A 25117-nucleotide genomic window follows, 5' to 3' on the forward strand; every position below is an offset into this window, starting at 1 on the left:
CTATATGCATGCAACAGTGTGTGTGTACCACAACTCTTTCCTTAACAAATCCCTAAACTGACCCTTTATCACTTAGATATATATTTTAAAAACCAAAATAAACAGTTGGGCGGCTTAGCATAGCCCTGATTGGTCTGCAAGGAGATGGACACGTGTAGCACCTTTTCCCGCAGCAGCAGGTCCAGTATAAACCTGCCTGCAGCCTTCCTTTTTGTTTTCCCATCCTCAAGCCTTGCTGACTACAAAGTGCACGTGCTTATCCTTCCTTATAGAAAGCAATAGATGAGAGCTCAGTGATTCACAGCTTATACCATCATTGTACAGCATTAATAGCATTCTAGAATGCTACATTACTTTCAAAATGATAATTTTAAGAGTTACTTGAAAAGAAGGAGTTATCCCATCTTAAAAAGTTATTCCTCGAATACAACAGAAAATTAGATAGTTGTTCAATGAAAACCCTTTGTGGTTATGCAAGTGACACTTGCTTCAATGGGGGTTACTCCCAGGTAAGTCTGCATAGGTCTGTTACTTTGATTGTATTATCTTCCTCTTCAGGTTCCAGTTGTTCCAGCAGCAGACAAAATCTAACACTTTCATTGAGTTCAGCCAAAGAAAAAGGTTCTCAATCCTATATCAATGCAAATGGAGGCCTCTTCAGTAAATATTCGGGTTCAGTACAGAGTTTGGCTTCGGTAAGCATACCTTATTATTTTCATGTAGTTTGCTGATAAGCTGTTGAATGGTGGTTTTTTCTTCTTCTGTTAACTTGCATAGGGGCAGGAAAGAGGCTCTCTTCCTTTATCAGTGCTCCTCTAGAATGTGTGCCATTTTTATGCTGAATCTCACCTTGCTTTTCCTCCTGTACAAAATGAACCTTAAAGGCACCTAGCCTGAAAACCCTTGGGCTGATTTGTCTAGCACGTTTCTTACCTAGGGGCACTTCTATGTTATTGTCCTACAAATTGCCCACAAAACTATGGGGGCATCCAGTGGATACATTTTTTTAACTTATCCCCAGACTGAAAGACTGCCCTTCCGGAAAGCCATGTGAGCTAAGCATCCCTAATCTGACACCTGTCCATCTTCTTTAAATTAGGTCCAAAGTGCTGCATCCTGTCCTAGCTGTGCTTGTGTCAATTCTAGTTCCTGGGACAAAGCAGATGAAGATGATATAAAGCTGGTCAATGTTCCAGTAACTACTCCAGAAAACTTATACTTGATGGGTAAGTGAGCAGATTCCTTAGATGTAGCATTTCTTGCTGCTATTTTTAAAAGTTTCTAAGTTCAGGATTGTTTGCTATTACAAAAATAGTGTTACTTTCTTTCAAGGGCATGATGACACTTGTATTTAACAACTGTTAAAGATATTTGTTGCCTTAAGTCCTCTATAGGCCATATAACATATCTGTCTGTTTTGCGGCAGAGTGGCTGGGGCAACCCAGCCAGATGGGCGGGGAATAATGATGATGATGATGATGATGATGATGATGCATGAACACAAAGCCTGCCACATGCAGGGATCCAGAACAGAAAGAGCATGTGGTGTGTAGTCTCTGTAGATGACAAAAGTTTTAGAAACTAATAGAAACATGAAACCTTCCTCATCTACAGTGTTGCTACATGTATTCACAATATGTTTGCTTATTGATTATTAAAAGAATGTGTGGCTTCGCTTGGAACAATTGAGTTGGAAGGACTCAAAAGCTGTCTAATCCACGGGGGCCGAATCCAGCCCAGCTGCCTTCTAAATCCGGCCCGTGGATGGTCCGGGAATCAGCGTGTTTTTACATGAGTAGAATGTGTCCTTTTATTTAAAATGCATCTCTGGGTTATTTGTGGGGCATAGGAATTCATTCATTTCCCCCCCTTCAAAATATAGTCCGGTGCCCCACAAGGTCTGAGGGAGAGTGGAACGGCCCCCTGCTGAAAAAGTTTGCTGACCTCTGGTCTAATTCATTTCCCTCTCACAATGCAGCATTCCTCCTGATCAGTCAATGAAGTACATGGCTTGCTCAGCTAGAGTGCCAGTACATTGGACTGATTTATTTGGCAGGCACCTTTCTACAAAAGGTTCAAGTGTCGAGCCATTGCTACCTGGTACAAGGGAAGGCAAATTGAAAATCTGATACAGGGTTGTTGCATTAGTAAACATTTCTTTCAGGAATGGAACTATTTGAAGAAGCTCTTCGTCGATGGGAGCAGGCACTGACGTTTCGTAACAGGCAAGCAGAAGATGAAGCCAACTGTAGCGCCGTCAAACTTGGAGCAGGTGATGCTATTGCAGAAGAAAGTGTAGAAGTAAGTAAATGAGTTGCTGTTCCTTCAGATAATTTGTTTCCCCTGTTTCTGGTTAAAATTCCAAAGTATACTCCAGCTTCTAGCAAAGAAGCTAAAATTATTCAAGAGAACCTGGATAACACCAAGATTGCAGGTTCGATCCCTGTAAAGGACAGCTGCATATTCCTGCATTGCAGGGGGTTGGACTAGATGATCCTCAGGGACCCTTCCAACTCTTATGATGCTGAGGAACTCTGTGAGCCTCTTGAATGCCTGCAATATGAGCAACTGCTTCCCCAGTGACCTATTTCTTCTTCAGTGCCTTTCTTCCTTCAAAGGTTTTCAATATATCATAGTACTGTATTGACCCGAATATAAGCTGCACCCGAATATAAGATGCACCTTTAAAATTCAAGGGGGGAAAAACAACGATACCCGAATATAAACCGCTCCCTTAAAATTCTACAGGCACTCACACCCGTTCCATTTTACTGTATGTCTGTTTCAGCAGCAATACCGTAAAAGCCCATTTTTGTAAGGTCATGAATTTAAGCCGCACTTTAACTTTTCACGGTCGGAATTTGGAAAAAAAGTGAGGCTTATATTCAGGCCAATACAGTACTATTAAAATCAAAATTTACACAAAACTGTCTCAAAATTATCTCATTGCAAATCCTGGCTAGAATGAACTGGCATGGCCTGAATAGGATAACATTAGAAGATGATCCCTATATTCTTTTATCCCCTACTTTGGCCATCTAAGCATGCTGCACACTGAGTCTACATTGGTTGGACCCTCTTCCATTAGTTAACTTTTAAAGTGTTTGCCTATTCTCTCGAAGTACCAATCTGCCTTTCGCTTTGCTTCTTTAATTGGGCCTGGGATTTGGGGAGGTGTTTGCCACCTATCTCCTGTACCTAAGTGGAAGCACAAGAAAAGCAATTTACTCCTGACCCACGAAGATGGGAAGCAGCAGACTGGCAGCTACCTTGCTGAGGCAGATGACATAGTTTGTAGTTCTTTCTCCATGGACTTCCTCCCTGGCCAGAGTTAGAGAAAACAGGTGGGGTAGAGGCAGAGATAAGAACAAAATTTGCACAACTAGCCAACTTCACAAGGCAGTTGTTTGTACAGTGATCTTTATATGTCCAGTGATGGAAACCCTAAGTATTTTGTTGCTGAAAGGCATGAATTTCACACATACATTAAATTCTCTTTTTGTACCCAGTTGCAAACATGTTTATGTGGAAGTTCCAGGGTGGGGTATCTGAAGTATATGTACATAGAATTGCACCTTTAGTTTTTCTGAAGTGAGCTTCTTGAAGTAAGCATGCTGCTTAGAGTCCAGCTTTCCTAATCTTAATAGGTTAGTTGCTGTTCTAGGTAATGTTTTCAGCTCCTGCTGATTTTTGCATTCGGCACAGTATAAATACTTGATATAAATAATAACCAAAAAAGTGTTTGTCGATCCTTGCGCATCTCAGAATCTCCATGAGCTGCATAAAATATTGGTGACAGAACGTATTTGCCCTCTGCAACTTCTGTTTTGCAGGATATCATTAGTGCTGAATTCATTCATAAGCTTGAATCCTTGCTCCAAAGAGCTTATCGTCTTCAGGAAGAATTTGAGGCTTCTCTTGGGGCATCTGATCCTGCTTCCTTTGCCAATGATATTGGTGAGTTTGTATTGGCTTTAAACTTGCGTGTTTCTTGATAATATATGACTGCTAGTCTTGAAAACTTATTGGGACATGGTGAAGAGGCAGAAATAGGGGAATGAGAAATTAGTTGTGATTCGAGTTGCTCCTCTTGTACAAAGGATCAGTTCCACAAAGCTGGTTTAGCTGCCGGCTCATAGTAGTAGCACAAGGAGCCTGTAAAGTGATTTGTTAATCCGCACATCTACATATTTGGACTGAATTTAGACCCAGAGTCCTTGATGTAAAGGGTGCTCTTGCATTTGGCTAGAAAGCACAGTAATGATCAGCGAGACATGAAAGTAGAGCTTTGCGGGGAGATGAGGATAGTTCTTATGTATTGTGCAAGAATACATAGCAAAGCAGAATGTGGCTACTTTGCTAACTCTATTGTAAGCTAGGTCTGATCAAGCAGTTTGCCTGCCCTTGGCCACATCAGCATGTGCAAATAGGTAAAAGGATAACATCTTTGAACTTGCTTGCAAGTCAGACTTGTACCGTGCTGGCATTTTCAACTTCAATTTTTGAAGTACTTCTGTACAACTGTCTGCAGTGGCAGGAAGAGACTTGCTGGTAGTCTGTTATAATAAATCACTCTGCCCCAAAACAAACCCTTTCTTCCACAACTTTAGAAGACTGAGATTGCTTAGTGCCAGTCTGTTGTTTCTGTAAAAAGCAAGGTTGCGTGGAGCTATTGAGAACAAATGAAACTGCATTATATTGAGTCACACAGTTGGTCCATCTAGCTCATTGCTGTCTGCACTCACTGCCAGCACCTCAGTCCCTGGTCTCAGAGGACATTCATAGTCCTATGTGTACTAAGGACCTTCATGAAAGCTGATGCTCTACCACTATGGCATATCTCAGTTAGAACCTAAAAAATATCAAAGTTAGTATTTGGATGCCAGGATGGTCATGAATCATGCCTAGAAGCTTTGTATGTTTTCCATGATAAAAGCTGTAAACTTGAAATACAAATTGCTTCATTGTGTGATATATGTAGATTATGCAGAAAACTTTGGAATTGGGGGACACCAAATATATTTTAAGAAGATAAAATACTGCTGTATCTCAGAATAACTGATTTACTGAAGGATGTGTGATTATGAAAGTTGAAGTGTGTCTATGAGTGTGAGGTGAGACTGTCAGTTTGCATTTCATAGTGCAGAAAGTATTGATCTGATGTGTAGAGATCTTTCCTATTCTGCTTAATTCACAAGGCTTCTGGAAGCTTCTCTGTGTGAAAGAAGCAAGCAGAAGGTTCATGATGTTTGGGTTATACCTTCAGAGAAGCTGAGTACAGCTGGCTTAAACTGGTTCTGTGATTTCTTTCAGTCAAGGTCATGCTGACTATAAAAGTAAGGCCAGAAGGAGCCTGGGTTTCACTTTCTCTTTCTATCTCTTTTCCTTATGGTCTGGTGTTCTGAACATAGTATTCTTAGTGTTAAGGTTTAGACTTGCTGTAAGTTATTGTAAGTTTAAGTCTGCTGCAACTGGATTTCTTATGGACAGTGCCAATCCTGAATGTATTGGATTTATGACCATTATGCTCAATTGCCTTCAGTAGCAGTAAAGCTCTACTAGATGAAATATTTATTGCCTCTGGTCTATTTTTTGGGAATCCTGCAACGTGTTTTAAGTTTTTACTCTGCTAACTGTAAGTTGGAATTCTACTCTGGGTCAATATTGAGTAGAATTTCATGACAGACTTCTGGCTCCCAGCTCAATTATTAACTCATGAGGTGGCCTGAAGTAAGATATTTAGTCTTCAGTCCCCCTCTGCAAAATATGCGTTGTTATTGGCCTATTGGCCTATTGGCCTACCTACCAGGGATTGTTATTGGCCTACCTACCAAGATTATTGAGAAAATATATGAAGGACTTTAAAGTGCTCTAATAATCACAAACTGTTTGTTTTAAAACTACTGATAAGTATAGAAAGCCGCAATGAGAAATTGATTGAAGGGTGAGGCAGAAATCCGTACAGTGGTACTTTGGGTTACATAAGCTTCAGGTTACATATGCTTCAGGTTAGAGACTCCGCTAACCCAGAAATAGTGCCTCAGGTTAAGAACTTTGCTTCAGGATGAGAACAGAAATTGTGCAGCAGTGGCAGCAGGAGGCCCCATTAGCTAAAGTGGTACTTCAGGTTAAGGACCGTTTCAGGTTAAGTACGGACCTCCGGAACGAATTAAGTACTTAACCTGAGGTACCACTGTATTATACTTTCAGAAATGCTAGTGTGTTGAAACAAGTCAACACTCATTTCCTGCCCCAAATCACTTAGCAGCATCAGCAGCAGGGGGAAGCATTGTACATTAAATTCATGACATCAGGTTTATTGGGAAGCCGAGCAGCCATATGTATTCTGCATCCCCAGGAGCTAACTAAGGCAAAGCATTGTCTCTGTTGCCAAGTAGAGTTACTGGTCACAACTTGTTTCTGGAAAGTGTGCATTTTAAGATAATGGCAACTGTCCAGCTCTAGATTTTCATGGCGTTAAAGTTGGAGGGGCATGCTGCCACTGCTAATTTGTATGGTAGATAAGATTGCGACCCATTTTCAAAGCTATTGGCAATTCTTAAGATGGTGTAAATGAATAACTTGGCAATGGGGTAATTGATTGCATGTTTGAATTATAGATAGAAACTGTTTTCCCTCTGAAACATGACATTTGTGTTTGTTCCAATATTGATTTGTGAGTTTGAATCACGGATGCCACCAGGGGTCAGTCTTCCAATAGCTTTTAAAAATCCTGTTCTAAGCCTGCTTCCTGGGAACTTGCTAGTTAATTTTAGTTTTCCGGCACATTTCCCCCCCAACACCTGCTACTGTAAGTCAGAACATAGAAAGGGGCTTCAATGTCAGCTCTGAGGTTAGAAATCACACTGATATACATTGGCATATATATCTGCATAGCAGCTGTTGGATGTCAATTTCCTTTTTAATTTTTCTTCCTTGAGGAGAGTCTGTCAGCTTCCATAGTTTTCAAAGGGTTAAATTAATTTATATGTTTCACAGTACAGTACTGCTGGTGTGTAAAGATGACGAAATTGTATAGAGAGAGCTAAATAACAATCAAAAGCCTTTCAGGAGAGAATGCTGAAGCAGCATACAAGGGCAAAACAGAATACTAATAATGGCATATTATTGTTGCCCTGAGTGTCATATTAATGTTGCAACCTAAAGCAGTTGGCTCTTTTAATCCGTGCTTCTATGATTTGAAATAGAAAATCATCCCCCCCCCCCATAAGTATTTTTAGATTCACAGTAGGCTGGATACCACAAGGTTTTGTTTTATATAAAAATATTTTTCCTCACACTTTTTTTTTACAGCTCAGATAAACACTTTTATATAAAAAACAATATTCAATAGTCAATTCAATGTGGCAAAATGTATGTCTTGTTAGGCTTTCAATGAAGGAAAGTCATAATTTCCAGGGCTGTCTGCCCAACAAGACTTTGATCTCCACCTGAGCACCTCCAAATTATCTCCACAGACTGTGTTTCCCTCAGTCACTGATGTTTTCTCTGTACTTAATTTTGTGTGCCAAGTAAAAACCGAGGCTTGAGTTACCTGTCAGCCAGTTACATTTCTCTCTCTGAATTCAAATCTTCATTAAAATTCTTCTTGTTGGATAAAGGACCATACAGACCCTCGACCACACCTACCTTTGTTGCACTCCACGCTTTGTAACCATAGAATATTTAGCTGAATAGTTGAAGAAAGGGAGTCGGGAATTAGCAATAGTTTCCTGGGACTGCTTCAGTAGCTGAACTGTGCCAAAAGCAACATAACCTCAGACACAATAATGGGAGGACGGCTTGGCAGGAAGGACTAGGTAATATTATGGTTGAGCTGAGATGTAAAGTAATACAATATTTTAAGGCCTTCTGTTTTCCTCAGATTCTTGTCTGAAGGAGGAATCTGCCAAAATAAGTCTTAGAACAGGAAAGAGGGAAGAGATAGCTGAGGTGTTGATTCTGTTAGAGAAGGCACATTGACTGCTGGGCAGAGATGGTGTAGGTCAGAAAATGAGGGTTAGAGAGAGGAGAAAGTGTGTTTGTATCCAACAGCTCTCCCACCCCCCAAACTAACCATTGAGTCTTTTTTAAAAAAATTAAAAACAACAACCAAGGAATAGCTGCCATATTTTCAGGACAAAGGTATGCTGGTCCTTAAAAATGAGGCTGTTATAGATACTGGTATGTGCACTGTTGGTACTCGTCATCCTTTTCAGACCCAGGAATCACCTTTAACCCCAGCATCCATTTTGAAGCCCATTACTTTGTATTTTTCTACCGCGTATTCGTATGGTGGTAGTACTGTTGTTGCAGCTCACCTTAGATCATATTTTGAGTGGTAGCTGGTCTTGGCCAACCAGTTGAAAAGTGATATAGTGTTTGTGTGTATTACACATGTATTGGCTGATGAAGCCAAATGGTTTTAATATGGAGATGTGAAAAAGCGCTTTTGTTTGTGCTGCAGTCTTTGAGCCCCATTCCAAAGGTAGCAGAGGGCTGGTGTATCCTCTTGTTGGATGACCAGACTTTCGCTTGCTCTTCTCTAGATCCAAAGCATTTAGAATTGAAAGTGATCACGATATATGGGGGGAGGGGAACCTTAATCATACTACTTGCTTCAGGAGTACAATACTTCATGGTAAGAACAAGCAGAGAGGTTTGGGTATTTCTTGGATATAATTTATTATTGTGATGGGAGATAAGGACTTGGATTCCTCCTTCCCTATCTTAAGACCTGTTCAAGGCCCCCTACCCCTTTCAGCGCCCCCCAAAATAATAATGATTGCAAATTTTTCACAAGTCTCCTCTTGTAAGGTTGGATCCAGCAGAGGCTTCTGTAAATTACTATGGAGAAGAGATAATTGTACTGATTTCTTCCTGTGCTACTGCTCTTGTGTATCTATTTGCTATTTATTTTCAATGTGGGATAGCCTTTCGAGTAGCTTCCAGTGTACAAAAATAAGTTAGAATGTAAACTGACTACGTCTCTTTCTAGAGCTTAACTTCAAATGACTTAGCATCGCAAGATAACTTTGCCATTCTTCAGCTGTTAATCACTGTAACATAGACCAGTTAGAACTATATTAATGCTTTGAGTTTTATTTGGATTCCTAATTCAAAGCATGTGCTCAGTTCTTCTGACGCCATATGCATCAGTCATTGACATTAGTCACAGCTTAAAGATAGGCATGTGAGTTGGGACATGAAAATTGACACTTCCTCATCATAGAATCACCGAGAACTAGGGGCTTAACAATAACCTATACTTCCTGTGCATGCTGACCTTCGTAGAAATTGGAAGAAGGCTACAGAAGATTAAATTGAAAACTACATGGAATTCTCATTTTTTTAAAAAGCCAACTTTTCCTGTGAAATTAACTTTTTCTCTAGGTCACTATTTTGTCATTAGCTCAATCAAGTGATTGCTGCAAAGGCACTACAATGGATTAGGCACAACTGCTTTAGCTACTATCGTTCACAATTACAGCTTTTTTTTTTGGTATGGGTCACCATATTGGTACAGGAAATAGCAAATTTTATCACTGAAAAGTTTCTCTTAATGCAGTGTCAAAATGACAATATATCGTAGATATGAATTATGTTCCAGAAATTCTGCTTTGCTGGAGATAGCAAGAAGTACAAGAGATGAAACACATTATTTCTGTTCATTGTCATGTTGAATATATAATTTTAGAGTTTATATATTTTTTGTTTTTCATTGTAAACTGCTTTATTTCAGTAGAAAAGCAAAGTTTAAATGTTAACTCAAAATTTTAATCTACTTAAACTTGTACACTATTTTGTGTGTGTGTGTACTTATATGTGTGTTGTGTGTGCATAAATAAAACACAATAAATAAAGAATATAGTGAACTAAAACACAACTACCTGGGTGATTGAAAATTTTCAAAGTTCTGAAAAACTAACCTGCATTGAAATAACATCAAGGTATGGTCCTAGGTACTGGACTTCTCCCGCCTCCCAACTTTTTTTTTCTGCTTAAGTGTTTTAGCTTCAGATGATTTTCTACTTGGGTTTAGAAATAACGTGTAACTTTCCGCTTGCATAGCCTCTTACCTCCATGGACCTGATCACCCTGTATATAGGGTCTCTTGCAGGATATATATGCTACAATTGAGATGTTTTCCTGAAGCCAAACCAAGTTTCCTACCTGTCTCTTAAGTGGCTATACTAATTTTGCAGTTCTCCCTGGCATCTTCCCAACTTCTGTTGCTGGAATGTTAATGAACATTCCATGGCATCAGAACAGCGCAGCCAGTAGTGAAGAGGGAAAGTGTGCAGACAAGGTTAGGTGAAAAGGGGGAAAATGACAATAATAAGAAAGCTGCATCTGTTTGTGCTTATCTGTTGCAAGATCCAAATTCAGTTGCAACCAGGAAGCAGTAATGTTGAGTCTTAATAAGGGTAAACTAAACAAATGAGTGCAAGAAAGCTTTTTTGTTTGTTTTAGATCTTGACTTCCTTCCTGAATGTGATGACAAGTGAAATATTTATCTAAGTCCTAATCGCACAGTAACGTTGTTCCATTAAGTTCCAAAGTTCTGACACACTGGGAAAGAAATAGGAACGCTTTATTTGGCTGTCCCTAACCTATGGCCAACTTTAAACTTACTTTAGACTCCAAGCCTAATTCGCATTCCTACTTCTTTTCTAACACAACACATATTGCTGTGTCACACTTTGTTTTGTATTTTTAGTTCTGTGTGTTTTAAAAAGCTGGTTGTGCTAAGGTAGGAAGGAGTTTGGGGTGTGTGCACACCTTGGGGCCTCTGTATGACCCACAGTGTGCCCTCCTTATTCCAACGCCTTTCCCCACTGAAATTAGGCTTTTAAAATGGTTTCTAATAATAACAAAAGAATATAAGCCTAATTGCAGCACAGGGGTTCATTTTTGGAGAGGAAGGTACTGCTGGGGAGGGAAGGATTAATCTTGTCCTCCCCTTGCCCTGTGTTCCCTCCCTAGTGCCAACAGTGTCCGCTTTTGCAATGGAAAAAAACACATTTTATTGCCTTTGAGGGAAGCTTTCTTCAAGCCCTAATTGTTGAGACTGGCACTGAGGCAATCCTGCTGGAGTCTCCTCAGAAGATCACACACCTGCTGTGGGAGTTGGGTTTGGAAAAATCCAAATGCTGCTTTTCGGCTCTTATTGCTGGTAAGGGGAAGTGTACGAGACCATCTCCACTTTTGGTATGTAGCCCCTGAAGGGTTGGCCCAAGGGATAAGGTGGTGCTTGATCCAAAAGAGGTTTCCTGTTGTTGTTGTAAGGTATTGATGGATGAGTGGGAAGGGAAAGAAGGTCAAAGTTTAGAAAGCCACAAAAGGGACTGATTGCAAACCAGGGAATCTCTTCTTTAAAAAATCTCTCAAAGGAAGGGTCAGAGAATGAACAGCCCTGTAGGTTCTACTGGACTCCTAATTCATCATTGGCCATTGGCCATGGTGGCTGATGGGAGCAGAGCCAGAATCCCCATCCCTGTACCTCACTGAGTTGATAAAAAGACATGAGATTGCAGCAGTCCTAGTTTAAATTTTGCCTTCTTTGTGCTTTTCACCAGTATAAAAGTACCATGGCACTGATATGTGGTTTGAGACTCAATGGGTTGCTGGAGGACTTCAGTAACACAAAATCTAAGACTAATTTTGTACAATTCCACCCACAGCCACACACCGTGTGCCCCATCCCATGTTGTTCAAAAGGATCAGACTTCAGGGCGGCTTTTTCAGGGGCTTTTGTGGGGAGTGGAAGTGTGCGTAAATTTAACTCCTCTTAGGAGACAAGCTCATGTTTCTCCATAGTAATAGCTAGTTGACGTCTCAGAGTAGTGGATACTCCTATATACTAATTAATACATCAGCATACCAGCATGTGCACCTGCGTTTTTCAGAAGGATTTCCTGTTAGAATAGCCTTTGTAAATCTAGAGGAATTGGCGTGAGCAATTATACAACGAAATAGTGCTTTGTGTTATGTTTCTCTTCCCACTCTTTCTTTTTAAAAAAAGTTATATCCAATTCCCCAAACAGCTTTTCAAACTTGTGTTCAGAAAAGCTGGTTAGAAACTTCTGTAGATATAAACCCTCCCAAAAGAATTTTGATGTGTGGATTTATCATATGTTATACACATGTTTTACCACTTGGATTGCATCCCAGATCTGTTAATTAGTTATTAGATTAAGTTATATAATATTCCCTTTCCCTTTTCTCTTTTTTCATTATGAACTTCTGTGTTTCTATGACATAACCAATTGGAATTAACTTGCCCTGCTTTTCCTAAAATATGAAGAATATGAGTAAATGTTTCTCTGATTTGGTTCACATTCTGTGAAGCACGGAAAAAGAAAATGCTAATTATTACACCTTGTTCCATTTTGCTTTCCCTTACTTAGTTTTCAGCAAGTGGATTAAGTTTTATTTTCCAAAGATTATGTTACTGTGACTGATCCTTACTGAGACTTTTTACACGTATACAGCATGATAAAAAGGCTTTCCAAGTATGTAATCAAGTCTTCCTTCTATGTTATATGAATTTTAGTTTTTAATCAGCTATAACAATTAAATAGCATGGTTTCTGTGAGGGTTGCTATAGTGCAGTGATAGGAAACCTATGACCCTCCAGATGTTGTTGGACTTCAGTTCCCATCAACCCCAGCCAGCGTTGGGAGTTGTAGACCAGCAACATCTGGAGGACCAAAGGTTCCTCATCCTTGCCATAGGATGTGTGACAGGTCAAGCAGCAGAGGGAATAGGTAAAAATATACAAGAACATTGGACAAATTTGTCCATGAATTGGACAAATTCTTGGCGGCTAAGGCTGCTAATCACAATGGCTTTATGCATTTATGGGGGACAAGAGTGGGAAAGGGACTTGATGTAGCTTTGGTCTGATTTCAACAGGACTCATTTTTCCCTGTCTGCCCTTTCAGAGAGCCCCAGCACTTCTCTTCAATCCAGGAGGTGGCAGGCAGTGGGCGACATGAGCTTTCAGCATAGTCTGGAAAGCTGGGGAATGGCCTGGCATAGTGCCCAGAATGATGCTGTGCCCAAAGAGGAAGCTGGCTGTTGAGAACAGGTGGGCTGGGAACCGTGATCTGGCTGGCCATTTTAATTGTGATAGAGGCTGCCAAGAAGAGAGGCAGAAGCGTTTTGTTCAAGGGCACTTTTTGAAGAAGATGGCATTTTTTTGAAGAGTATGCAGATAGCAGAGTGGTTTCTGTAGGTTTCACATTTATTCAATTGCTATAGTGCCTTCATCCAATGATCACCGGACAGTTTACAATATAAAAACACAAAAAATACATACTATAATAACAAACAAAAACTATCCCCCCCCCCCCCAGTTTAAAAGGCCATGGATTGTCTAATTAGCCAAAGGCCTGGGGAGAAGGGTTTTGGCATGTTTTGGTCCAGGCGCCTAAAGAAAATACTTTCTTGAGAATGCGCTGTTTTTTTGTTTGCTTCTGGATGCTCCTACCTGAAGCATGATGGTAGAAGAACATAAAGCAGGGGTGACTAACCATGCTCTCTCCAGCTTATGGGAGCCACCTCTGTCTTAAAGGGGAAAGGAAAAGGAAGGGAGAATTGTAATGGTTGAGAAAAACAATCAGCCCAATAAAATCTACGACCCCAAATTAGATGTGTTTGAAAGGAAGCTCTCAGTGATTGAGAAATAAGGTGCATATTTGATTTTTTTAACACACACACACACACACACACAAAAACAACAAAAAATCTCTCTCAATACATTTCATTTTACATTATATTTATACTTCGTCTGCATCTGTTTTGTTGCTCTTATGCCCGTTTGTAAGGACAACAGGTGTGGTATGTTTTCTATTCCACTGTCAGCTTACTTTCCTTTTTCTTCAGGAATGCCTGCTGAGAATAAAGTAGCTTGTAATTTGGAACGAGCAGTTGCTCGTTTTTTTGTAACCAATTGGGAGGGCGGAGCCAGAGCCACTGTGGGAGTTCCTAGACTGCCTTGCCGACAGCCAGCTGTTTGTGAGAGTGACGGGGCAAAAAGCATGGTACAAAGGGCACACTTGGCATTGTGTTTGAGCAAGGACTGGGGCTCTCTTGGCGGTCCACCACTTTTTCAAGTGATTGACAGTGCTGCTGTTTGGAGGGATGGTGGCAGGGATTATGCGCGCCGTGTGCACAAACTTCATCTGAAGTAAACATATCGGAAGTTTAAAATAGCATCTCTTCAGCTGAATGATGGGGACTGTGATAAGAAAAGACAGGATGAGGGCATAAAGGGCTGAGGAGACCTTGTGACTAAGAGAGAGTTCCCCATTTTTATGACATGAGAGTGTATCTTTGTGGCAATTAATGTGAACAATTAGAAATTAATGTAATATACTCTTTAGGTGCAAGTGAATTAGAACTAAAGCGAGTGGGTAAACTGAGGAACTTCATTTTCTACATCTGTGAGGTAAATTTTAAAGGATCAGTTGGTTAGCCTTACAAAATTGGTTTGTAAACCAATAGGTATATTCATGGTGATGGAGGTAATAGGTAATTTGGAACATTAAAAAGAGAGCATATTTGTTTCTCTATCCTCCAGTATTTTGGAATATATCAACTGATGTAGAAGACATTAATGGGATAACTCTGTAATCATTGGACGGGGGCATTAGCTTGATCAAATAGTAAATTAGAGAACATTTGTGAATGTTTTTCGGAAATTGAATGTACAATGCGGCTTCCGTGGCCTCCGGTTGAGTGCAGGAAGCTCCTGCAGCCAATCGGGAGCTGCGCCTTGGTATTCGAAGCATTTTGGGAGTCAAACAGACTCCCAGAACGGATTAAGTTTGAGAACCAAGGTACTGCTGTACTTAGGCTGAAAAAGTCGTTAGTTAGGGTAGGGAGAAACACCCTCGTATCTAAGGTTTGAAACAATCTTCTACTGCGTTTTTATTCTTCAGTAGCTTCAGGCTTTGTGCATTAAAGCTAAAGCCTGTGGCTGCTTCCCTGCTAAAGTGCAAATAATTTCACTCTTGATTGATTTAGGAAATCCAGCAACGCCTAAAGACAAGGCCGTCTGGAAGGACTGTGGTTTCTTAAATACGTACGTTGAAACATATAAGAGAGCCAGCATTTCAGGCTGTTATGCTCTGGGCTTCATGAAAATGAGTTGGGCGGCAGGTGTATCAAGCAGCTGTGCATTCCTGGAGCTTTCATTGTGCTGGTGTCTCCTCTCTCAAGCTGCCCTAAACAGTGTGTGTGTGTGTGTGTGTGTGTGTGTGTGTGTGTGTGTGTGTAGAAAAAAGTGTTCTGCAATGAAGTGCACTTGTCACTATTCCTTTGGATAAACTAGTTATTGTATGCCAGACATTACATTTGTGCATTGAAATATTCGCTACCTACTGTCTGTGGTTTGAACTGTGCCATAAGGTTGGCATAATTTTTCATCTATTTAACTTTCTTTTCCTAGCTCATTTTTGTAAGCCTCTTGTAAAATATTTTGAGATCAGATTTTCAGGGGCCACAGGAGTCTGCAGAGCCGAGGTGGGTGGAATTGGTGGGGGGGAAACCTCATTTCCTTCTCCCCATCCAGTGGTTGTGTCCTGTGAAACTCTACTTGGTGGGAAGTCTGGATCCAACCCTTTGTCTTTCATCAACATTAGCTGGCACTATAATGAAAATCTACAAGGTGTTTTAATGAAAGGTTTTTCTCTCTCTTTATAAGATAAAGACACCGATATCACTGTAAAGGATAATACCGAAGAATTCAGCCTGCGGGATACATTAAGCATTGGATCAACAGATTCATTTGTTTCAGCTGCTGAGGTATGTTGGAAGTAGTGTTTCCTGCTTTTTTGCTTAGCCATCATACCCCTTCTGAATTCTGCTAAACAGGAATGACTTTCTCTTAGAGTAGAATATCTGTGAAAAATGCATACAAATGCACTTCAGTCTGCAGACTGATTGTAGCCTTCTGATACTTAAAAAAAGGTAGATAAACAGGTAAAAGATTCATGAAGTCATCACACATAATAAAATGTTTACAGGTACACAGGTTCCATCCTTTCCCCTATACTCTTTCCATGTAGGGAGCTTGTAGTGTCTGAAGTGAGGATAAAAGTGATATTCTCATGAATTCACCAGAAAGGCAATATGAGCATACTCTGGTGAGCACTGCTTTAATAACTTCTTGCCAAGAAGTATGACACTTTTTGGAGGCCCTGGGCCACCACGCTTCTGGAATCTGTAGTCCCCAACTGATTGAAAGCTCAGCATCCAGTCCTTTCATTTTTAGCCTGAGACAGCTGTGTGTTGGATGTCATCTGCCACTTATTCAACACAGAACAGTAGTATTAGAGCATGGTTTGTACGCCTGATGGTGAAGGAGGGCTGAGTTGGGGGATAATGTTACTTTTTGTCTGCTTGTAAGGAGCACATCTAGCCCAGATCTCAGATAGCTTCCCTTCATAGCAGGAATCCTGGAGTGAGAGTTGGATTTTGAAGTGTTGTTGGGCAAATATAGCCTGGCCAGTCACTTAAAGGATCTTAAATGGGAGTAGTTACACAGTGTAACAGGCAGCGTTCTAATCTTCCTGCATCAGAAACAATGGTACACCTTTACCTTAATTGGGATGCATGTTGAGAGATTTAGCGGAAATAGCTTCAATTAATCTCATAGATAAAGGACTCGTAAATGCTTTGACGTTTAGATCACAATCCTTAACCTCATTACTGGGAAGTAACTTCAGTTTACTTCAGCGAGACTTGCTTCCAGGGGAACATGCTTAGGATTTCCGCCAAAGTTTGTATTACTGAAATAATACCCCATTCCATGTTATCGGTGGATATATTCTGCTCCAGAGTAAACAGGTTTTGGTTCACTGCAGCCTTCCTTTCCAAACACTGGGCTATCTCTATACACATCTGCAGCAGCAGAGGGCCTTGCTGGGCCTCCCCGCTGCGGCAGAGGGTCCTGCTATACCTCCCCACAGTGGCAAAGCAGTAGAGGGCTTTGCTGCACTTCTCTGTGGCAGCAGAGGGTTATTCTCTGTGCAAGGTATTTCCCTCTCTTGAGCAAACGTACAAATCGATGCCCAAGTTTGCTTGTTTTCTTCTTCCCTCATCTTTTTATCGTTGGCCTTACAGAAGCCGCTCTGGGAGTGGCTAAAAGTGCTTTCTGTAAATGAAAGCATTGCTTTCAGCCTACCACTTGAAAATACATGGCTCCTGCAACACCATGAACTTTCATTTAATGTGAAGCACATAATGCCTGTTAAAACATTCTAGAAATAAATTGTGTCAGTGCTGCTGCTGATTACACCCAGTAGCAGAAACCAAATAGAAGAGTTTAAGGAGTTTGAGTTTAAGGGAACTGATTTCTGTTGTTGGTAACAAAAACTAATATTGGTGTCTATAGGCTGTATGAAATGTAAGTTTGAGAAGACTACATGTACCAGTAATGCAAAGTTCCTGTAGAAATTGCTGAAGTGGTTTTGAAGGGCCCTTTCCCTGTTGACTGACAACTTTCCTTGACAACACTGGTTTTGGCTTTGCTTGCTGCATATTAAACTTCTCTTATGGGTGTTTCTGCAACAGCACATGACTGAGCTGCACTATGGACCTATGGGTTGTGGGGAGGGGGTTGCATAGTCCCTGCCATCATGAAACATGCTGCTGTGTGAGTTTTCTTTTCAGTTTTTAACTGCCCTCCCTTAAAATGCTTTAGAATCCTATTACTCTGTTTGCAATCCCTCCCTTGGTAAAATATAATTAGAAGGTGGCTTGTAAATTATCTCTCCCCTTCCTTGCATGTCTTGGCTTTTCTGGAATGTGCCACAAAAGCAGTTGGGCACTCACAAGCATTCAGCTGTTGTTGCAAAGTGCTACTCCGACGCAACAGCTACTAAAGACCGTTTTAATACTATATGATATTACAAAGTCTCTTTCCCATGCTTTGCACATTAAGAATGTCCGTTTTAAATGGAAGATGCATTGAAAGTTCTTGCCTTATGGAAGGCAAACTGTTAGTTGGGCTAGCGTTCAAGTGACAAGCTATGTGATGTAGCCCTCAGCTCTGGCTTGCCTTGCATATGGATGCCAGCTATCCATTTCTGCTCCTCGGGGACATGATTCAGCAGCAGGCCCTTGTCCCAGTGTGTCACTGTGGCTTTTCTTTGCAAGCTGCAGTGCTGGAAATTTATCTTTTAACTAATGTCGAAAGAGATGGATCTTGCATAGAAATAACACAAGGGGCATTTAGTTCTTGATGTTGGTGGAAGTGTTTCAGGATGTTAGCCAGCTGATCTTGAGAAGGTCTCCCTCTTCTAGCTTGCAGAACACAAAGAGAGCCGCAACTCTTATAATCTGGATTCGCTATGCCATTGCCCATTATACGAAGAGGCTATGCACCTGGCAGAAGAGGGCAAGATTTATTCACGAGTCTTACGGTACTAAATGTTTTGTCTGCTTTCCCTAATATTACTTGCACATTTTCTAAAAGCAAAACAGTGCTCTGTATGCAATATTTTTTATATTGGCTTGAATTAAAGAGCAAGTCAACCGTTAAGTTTCAAGTGCCTTTTTGTTGTTGTCTCTGTAAATAGGACTGATACGTTGGAGTGTCTGGGCGACAGCGACTTTCTTGCTAAGCTCCATTGTATCCGCCAAGCTTTTCAGGTAAATGTTCAATCAGCTCCTTAAGGCTGACCTCCATACCACATAGGCACAAAACTCCTGTGGAAGTAGGTTTTCTAACAGATCAGCCAAACCGCCCAATCATCAAGGGTAATTGTGATTTGTTTTCAAGATGGAAATAATACCATTGGGTTGTATTCAATATAGCTTCTTAGTCACATACTATTTAAGTTCTGTATATATAAGTCGGGAGGACGCCAGCAACAGAGGCCTTGTTTCCTACCAGTGTATTTCACAATTGATAAGTTTGCTTGGAAAATGGATTATTTTCAGGGAGAACTGGTTGACAGCAGTGCTATTTTTCTAGAAAAGAGGTGCTGGAACTCACCATGAGCATCTCCCTTGTTCTCTTATAATGGCAACTAGTTCTGCAATCGACACAAAATAATATCACCAAGGCAACTATCGGTAAACAAACACTAAATGTCCATAAAAATGGCAAAAGTAGTTTCTTTCTCAAATAGGTTTTATCTTAAACAATAGCAAACACAGTAAATGAAGAGTCCACTTGTGATATACCAGTAGTTCAGTGCTCATTTCATTGCTAAAGAGCTTAGTCATCGAGCTTTGTAGTAAATAATATACAAGGGAAGACAGTATGTCAACGAGTTAAAGCAGGGATATATCTGTCCCCATCTGCATGCTTCCATCGGGAGGAGCATAGAAAGAGGACAATGTCCTTCAGTTTGTTCCAGCTGAAAAAAAGCCCTGGCTGGTAGAATTAAAATAAATGTTGTAGACCAGTGTTCCCCAACCTTGGGCCTCCAGCTGTTTTTGGACTACAACTCCCATCATCCCTCGCTAGCAAGACCAGTGGTCAAGGATGATGGGAATTGTAGTCCAAAAATAGCTGGAGGCCCAAGGTTGGGGAACACTGTTGTAGGCCACCCAGAGTGGCTGGGGTAACCCAGTCAGATTAGCGGGGTACAACATTTTATTATTATTATTATTATTTATTAAGACAGGTGAGAATGTATGTGATCTCAGATGGGTAATACCTAGTGATCCGTTACAGGTAATCTTTTCCAACGCCGCAAATAGAATATTTCTTGCTGAAAGTGGAAGAAAAATCTTGTGTGCGCTAATCATGAGAGCTAGAAAGGTAAACACTTTTGTTTAATTAATTTGTATGGTGGATTTAATGTTCAAGAAAGCTTTGTGGTCACAGGCTGTAATCCTAATGCCACTTGCCTGAGAATAAACCCCATTGAATTTGATAGGACTTACTTCTGAGTAGACATGATTATTTCCCCGTAGTTGCCACCTCTCACTGTGAAGTAAGCAGCAAGTATTCATATTTGGCAGACCTGATTCGGAAAGGTGGTACGTTCTGTAATTGTTTGCAGCCGTGGATTTTGATTGCCCAAACAACAATGTCCTTACAAACACATTCAAGTCAATATATCTCTCAGCGGCGTTTGATATCATTGACCATAACATCCTTCTGGACCGTCTGGAGGGGCTGGGAGCTGGGGGCACTGTCATACAGTGGTTCCGCTCCTTCCTCCTGGGCCGTGTTCAGAAAGTGGTGGTGGGAGATGAGTGTTCAGACCCCTGGGCTCTCACTTGTGGGGTGCCTCAGGGTTCTGTCCTCTCCCCCATGCTTTTCAACATTTACATGCAGCCGCTGGGAAAGATCATCAGGAGGTTTGGGCTGGGTGTTCATCAGTATGCAGATGATACCCAGCTCTACCTCTCTTTTAAATCAGAACCAGTGAGGGCAGTGAAGGTCCTGTGTGAGTGTCTGGAGGCGGTTGGAGGATGGATGGCGGCTAACAGATTGAGGTTGAATCCTGACAAGACAGAAGTACTGTTTTGGGGGGACAGGAGGCGGGCAGGTGTGGAGGATTCCCTGGTCCTGAATGGGATAACTGTGCCCCTGAAGAACCAGGTGCGCAGCCTGGGAGTCATTTTGGACTCACAGCTGTCCATGGAGGCACAGGTCAAATCTGTGTCCAGGGCAGCTGTTTACCAGCTCCATCTGGTATGTAGGCTGAGACCCTATCTGCCTGCGGACTGTCTCGCCAGAGTGGTGCATGCTCTGGTTATCTTCTGCTTGAACTACTGCAATGCGCTCTACGTGGGGCTACCTTTGAAGGTGACTCGGAAACTACAACTAATCCAGAATGCAGCAGCTAGACTGGTGACTGGGGGCGGCCGCCGAGACCATATAACACCGGTCTTGAAAGACCTACATTGGCTCCCAGTACGTTTCCGAGCACAATTCAAAGTGTTGGTGCTGACCTTTAAAGCCCTAAATGGCCTCAGTCCAGTATACCTGAAGGAGCGTCTCCACCCCCATCATTCTGCCCGGACGCTGAGGTCCAGTGCCGAGGGCCTTCTGGCGGTTCCCTCATTGCGAGAAGCAAAGCTACAGGGAACCAGGCAGAGGGCCTTCTCGGTAGTGGCGCCTGCCCTGTGGAACACCCTCCCATCAGATGTCAAAGCGATAAACAACTACCTGACATTCAGAAGACATCTTAAGGCAGCCCTGTTCAGGGAAGTTTTTAACATGTGTTATTTTACTGTATTTTTGGTTTCTTTGGAAGCCTCCCAGAGGGGCTGGGGAGGCCCAGCCAGATGGGCAGGGTATAAATAACTTATTATTATTATTATTATTATTATTATTATTAATGCTAAGGTGTAGTCCTGCATCTGCATTGATCTCAGTTTCAGTGACAACGCTGTATAAACATTCCAGTTGTGCTGACAGAGCTGCTCCAGTTGAAATGAATCACAAAGGAGTTCCATGTGTTCTTCAGAGCATTGGACTGAAGCCAGTCTTTCTAGATTACTCAGGCACTAAATGAAAGCAATTATTATCTCTAATTAAGAACTAAAGAAACATGCATAATTTGTCTCCTGCTTGTTGGTTTTTTCCCCCACAGAACCCAAAGAAATTTGAGGAAGTATTTGATGAAATGATCTCTTTCTTAGAGCAGTCTGATCATTGGGCTAATACTGAGATGGAGCTTGCTGCTTGGGGAGTAAGTATATGTTGTAAAAATTAGTTCAATAGTTTGTAAATGTTATCTCTCCCTGGTTAGACAATTGCAATTCCCTTATTGTTCTTTATTTTGTCTCTATTTCAGGGTGTCAATTTTATTACTTTGTTCGCTTAGACAGTTTATTAAACAATTTCACTAAAATCTGTTGGTTTTTTCAGTGTCATTTAGGCTATTATTATAGACCTGGAAGTTGTATAAATGAGGTCAGTAACTTTATAAATATTCCGATGCTCTGCAGGTGAAACATCTAAATTTCTATGATGTTGTTCTGGACTTCGTATTAATGGATTCCTTTGAAGATTTAGAGAATCCACCTATGTCTATACAAAATGTGGTCAATAACAATTGGCTGAATTCCTCTTTCAAAGAAACTGTAAGTGGCTTTGTTTGGTTCCATGCTTTCAGATGGTGGTTGCAGAATATTGGACAGGTGACTTAATGATTGCATTCCTCTGAGCAGTATTTAAATTTAGAGGAAATTACATTATGGGTGGATAATCTGTTTCAGATTCCTTTTACTCATTAAGCAGTTTTGATTCATACCTGCAAGAACCTTAATTGGCTTTCTGCAGACTACTAATTTGCATAAAATTTGGCCACGAAACTCGCATATTTTGGATCAAGTCATAGTCTTAGTACTTTGTATAATAAAAGGAAATGTCTGCAAGAGTGAAAATATATTAATATTTTTTATCCACATATCTAAGCCATTAAAAATACATATAGCAAATTCTATCTGAGGCATCCCCAAACTCGGCCCTCCAGCTGTTTTGGGGCTACAACTCCTATCATCCCTAGCTAACGGGACCAGTGGTCAGGGATGATGGGAATTGTAGTCCCAAAACAGCTGGAGGGCCGAGTTTGGGGGTGCCTGCTCTATCCAATTTGCCCCCCTGTGCTTCATGTGACAGAAAGATCTGTTCAGTAGTTGTTGAAAGTTACTTTCTCAGAAGAAATTGTTACACTCCATGATTGATGACTAACAACAAGACTTGTGCAAGCATACATTCATTAATAGACACTGGTTTTGCTTGGATTCAGCTGACACAGACGCCCATCAAGAAGTGCAAAGCAGTGAAGTTTGAAGAATAACTGCTACCTCATTTCACAGTCTGAACTGATTTAATGAATGAAGAATGGCACCTTAAACTACACAGATGAAGCATGTCGTTTTAAGAAATTGCATTGCACTGATCACATATGTTGGAACCTCCAAACCTAATTAGGTCACCCTTGCATGTGGCCAGGGTGATTGCACTTGGGCCACCTATGGAATAGGCTATCTTACATGGTCTTTTCTTGGAACGAGGACCCCTGCAGTTAACCAGTATGTGTAAAATTTGCAACACAACAGTGCGTTCTAAGGATTTGTTTATAGTTAAGACATACCATATTTTTCGCCCTATAGGACGCACCGGCTCATAGGACGCACCTAGTATTTTGGGGGGGAAATCAAGGAAAAATTTTTTATTCCCCCCCCCCCCAGGTTTGCACAGCCATGCCCAAGCTAGAAGAGGGAGACAGAGCGCTCTGTCTCCCTCTTCTGCCTTCAGAGACGGCCTCCCTAGCCTCTGTGGGGCAGCGCACTCCGCTGCCCTGCAGAGGCTTTGCGCAGCTATCCCCAAGCTAGAAGAGGGAGACAGAGCGCTCCGTCTCCCTCTTCTGCCTTCAGGGACAGCCACTCTAGCCTCCGTGGGGCAGCGGCTTGCCCTGCTGTCCCCTGAGTTTGTGAGGCTGGCGGGGGAGAGAAGCAAGCTTGCTTCTCCCCCCCCCCCCGCCAGCCTCCAGATCAGGTCAGGGAATAATGGGGTGGCGGGGCTCCGCCTCCCCGCTATCCCCCGAGCTTGTGGGGCTGACGGAGGGGAGAAGCAAGCTTGCTTCTCCCCCCCGCCAGCCTCCAGATCGGGTCAGGGAATAGCGGGGTGGCGGGGCTCCGCCTCCCCACTATCCCGCGAGTTTGTGGGGCTGGCGGGGGGGGGGAGAGAAGCAAGCTTGCTTCTCCCCCCCAAGCCTCCAGATCGGGTCAGGGAATAGCGGGGTGGCAGCGCTGCACCTCCCGGCTGTCCCCCGAGCTTTTGGGCTGCAGGCTGCTGCCCACAAGCCTTGCGAGCCCGCGGGACCTCCCGCCGGGCTTGCAAGACTTGCAGATGGCTTCCTGAAGCCTGGAGAGCGAGAGGGGTCGGTGCCCACCGACCCCTCTCGCTCTCCAGGCTTCAGCGAAAGCCTGCATTCGCCCCATAGGACGCACACACATTTCCCCTTCATTTTTGGAGGGGAAAAAGTGCGTCCTATAGGGCGAAAAATACGGTAATTAACTTGTGTGAAGTGATCTTGAATATGCAGCCTTGCTTAAGAACCTAAAGAACTACCTTGTGGGATCACACTAAGATCCATTAAGTCCAGCCTTCTTTGTAATAATTCCACATTAATGAGAGTGCAGAAACTTTGTTAGAAATGCTTTTTTTAAGCTCTCAGACACCACTTCCTTCAAGTCATCATGCCACTCCTTGTTGAGAGCCATTGCTGAGTATTGCTGACTTTCACATTTTATAAAACGACAACAACCCAGGACATCTATGTAAGTATCAGCGTGGCGTAAGAGAGCCAGTGTGGTGTAGTGGTTAAGAGCAGTGGACACGTAATCTGGTGAACCGGGTTCACTTCCCTGCTCCTCCACATGCAGCTGCTGGGTGACCTTGGGCTAGTCACACTTCTCTGAAGTCTCTCAGCCTCACTCACCTCACATAATTTTTGTTGTGGGAGAGGAAGGGAAAGAAGATTGTTAGCCGCTTTGAGACTCTTTAGGGTAGTGATAAAGCGGGATATCAAATCCAAACTCTTCTTCTTCTTAGGACGGTCTAGCGATCCTCAAATATTTGTTACCATATTTTTGCTATGGCACAAAATTTCTATAAAACAGTTATATAAAATTTCTACAAAATTGTCCTGCACTGTTAGATCTCAGTCTCACCTGCTGTGATGAATTAGGTGGTCCCAAAGCACCAGTTGCCACAGCCTAGGAAAACAACCATTAATCGTGTAAACTGCACACAATTTCCAGGGATTGGCCATGTGAGGAGCAAACATGGTAGCATCAAGTCATTGTGAGGGGGCGGGATCCCCCGGGATCTGTAATTATTAAAAGCGCAAACATGCGTCCCGGAATCTCATATGATACCTCCAGCCGAAAACCTTGTACTTCTGCACATACCTACCACAGAAGAAAATGGTTCTCGCTCACTTGGCATATTTCTTCCTGCGCTCAGCAGAAAATCTGTTATTTATTTATGTGATGCATTTTTACTGGTGTCATGTGCCAGCAATGGACCTGTTTCAACATGGATTAATGGGTTCTGGCTGCTATTGTATGCATAGGTATGTCCCAATATCTGAGAAAAGTGCTGCTTGGCTCCCCCCCCCCCCCCCGA

The 25117-nt window shown here is 41.9% G+C and overlaps 2 protein-coding genes across 7 annotated transcripts in view; one reads left to right on the forward strand and one right to left on the reverse strand.

Moving 5' to 3' along the window:
* Positions 1 to 25117, reverse strand: part of USP33 (ubiquitin specific peptidase 33) — a 156118-nt gene that overhangs the window by 37628 nt on the left and 93373 nt on the right. The gene's annotated exons all lie outside the window — the stretch shown is intronic.
* The window catches only part of MIGA1 (mitoguardin 1), a 36329-nt gene that overhangs the window by 4583 nt on the left and 6629 nt on the right, over positions 1 to 25117 (forward strand). For all 6 annotated transcript variants that reach the window (XR_014565331.1, XR_014565332.1, XM_083743079.1 and 3 more), the window contains 10 exons: positions 559 to 695; positions 1100 to 1226; positions 2165 to 2301; positions 3834 to 3957; positions 15713 to 15813; positions 18316 to 18434; positions 18591 to 18663; positions 19697 to 19783; positions 21570 to 21668; positions 21928 to 22062. Coding sequence is in view for 4 of the 6 variants with exons in the window: in XM_083743079.1 (XP_083599205.1) it covers positions 559 to 695; positions 1100 to 1226; positions 2165 to 2301; positions 3834 to 3957; positions 15713 to 15813; positions 18316 to 18434; positions 18591 to 18663; positions 19697 to 19783; positions 21570 to 21668; positions 21928 to 22062 (1139 nt within the window). In the remaining 2 variants the exon portion in view is untranslated. The remainder of the gene's footprint in view (positions 1 to 558; positions 696 to 1099; positions 1227 to 2164; positions 2302 to 3833; positions 3958 to 15712; positions 15814 to 18315; positions 18435 to 18590; positions 18664 to 19696; positions 19784 to 21569; positions 21669 to 21927; positions 22063 to 25117) is intronic.

Source organism: Podarcis gaigeae (assembly GCF_964106915.1).
Source record: "Podarcis gaigeae genome assembly, chromosome: 6".
NCBI classification, from domain to species: domain Eukaryota; kingdom Metazoa; phylum Chordata; class Lepidosauria; order Squamata; family Lacertidae; genus Podarcis; species Podarcis gaigeae.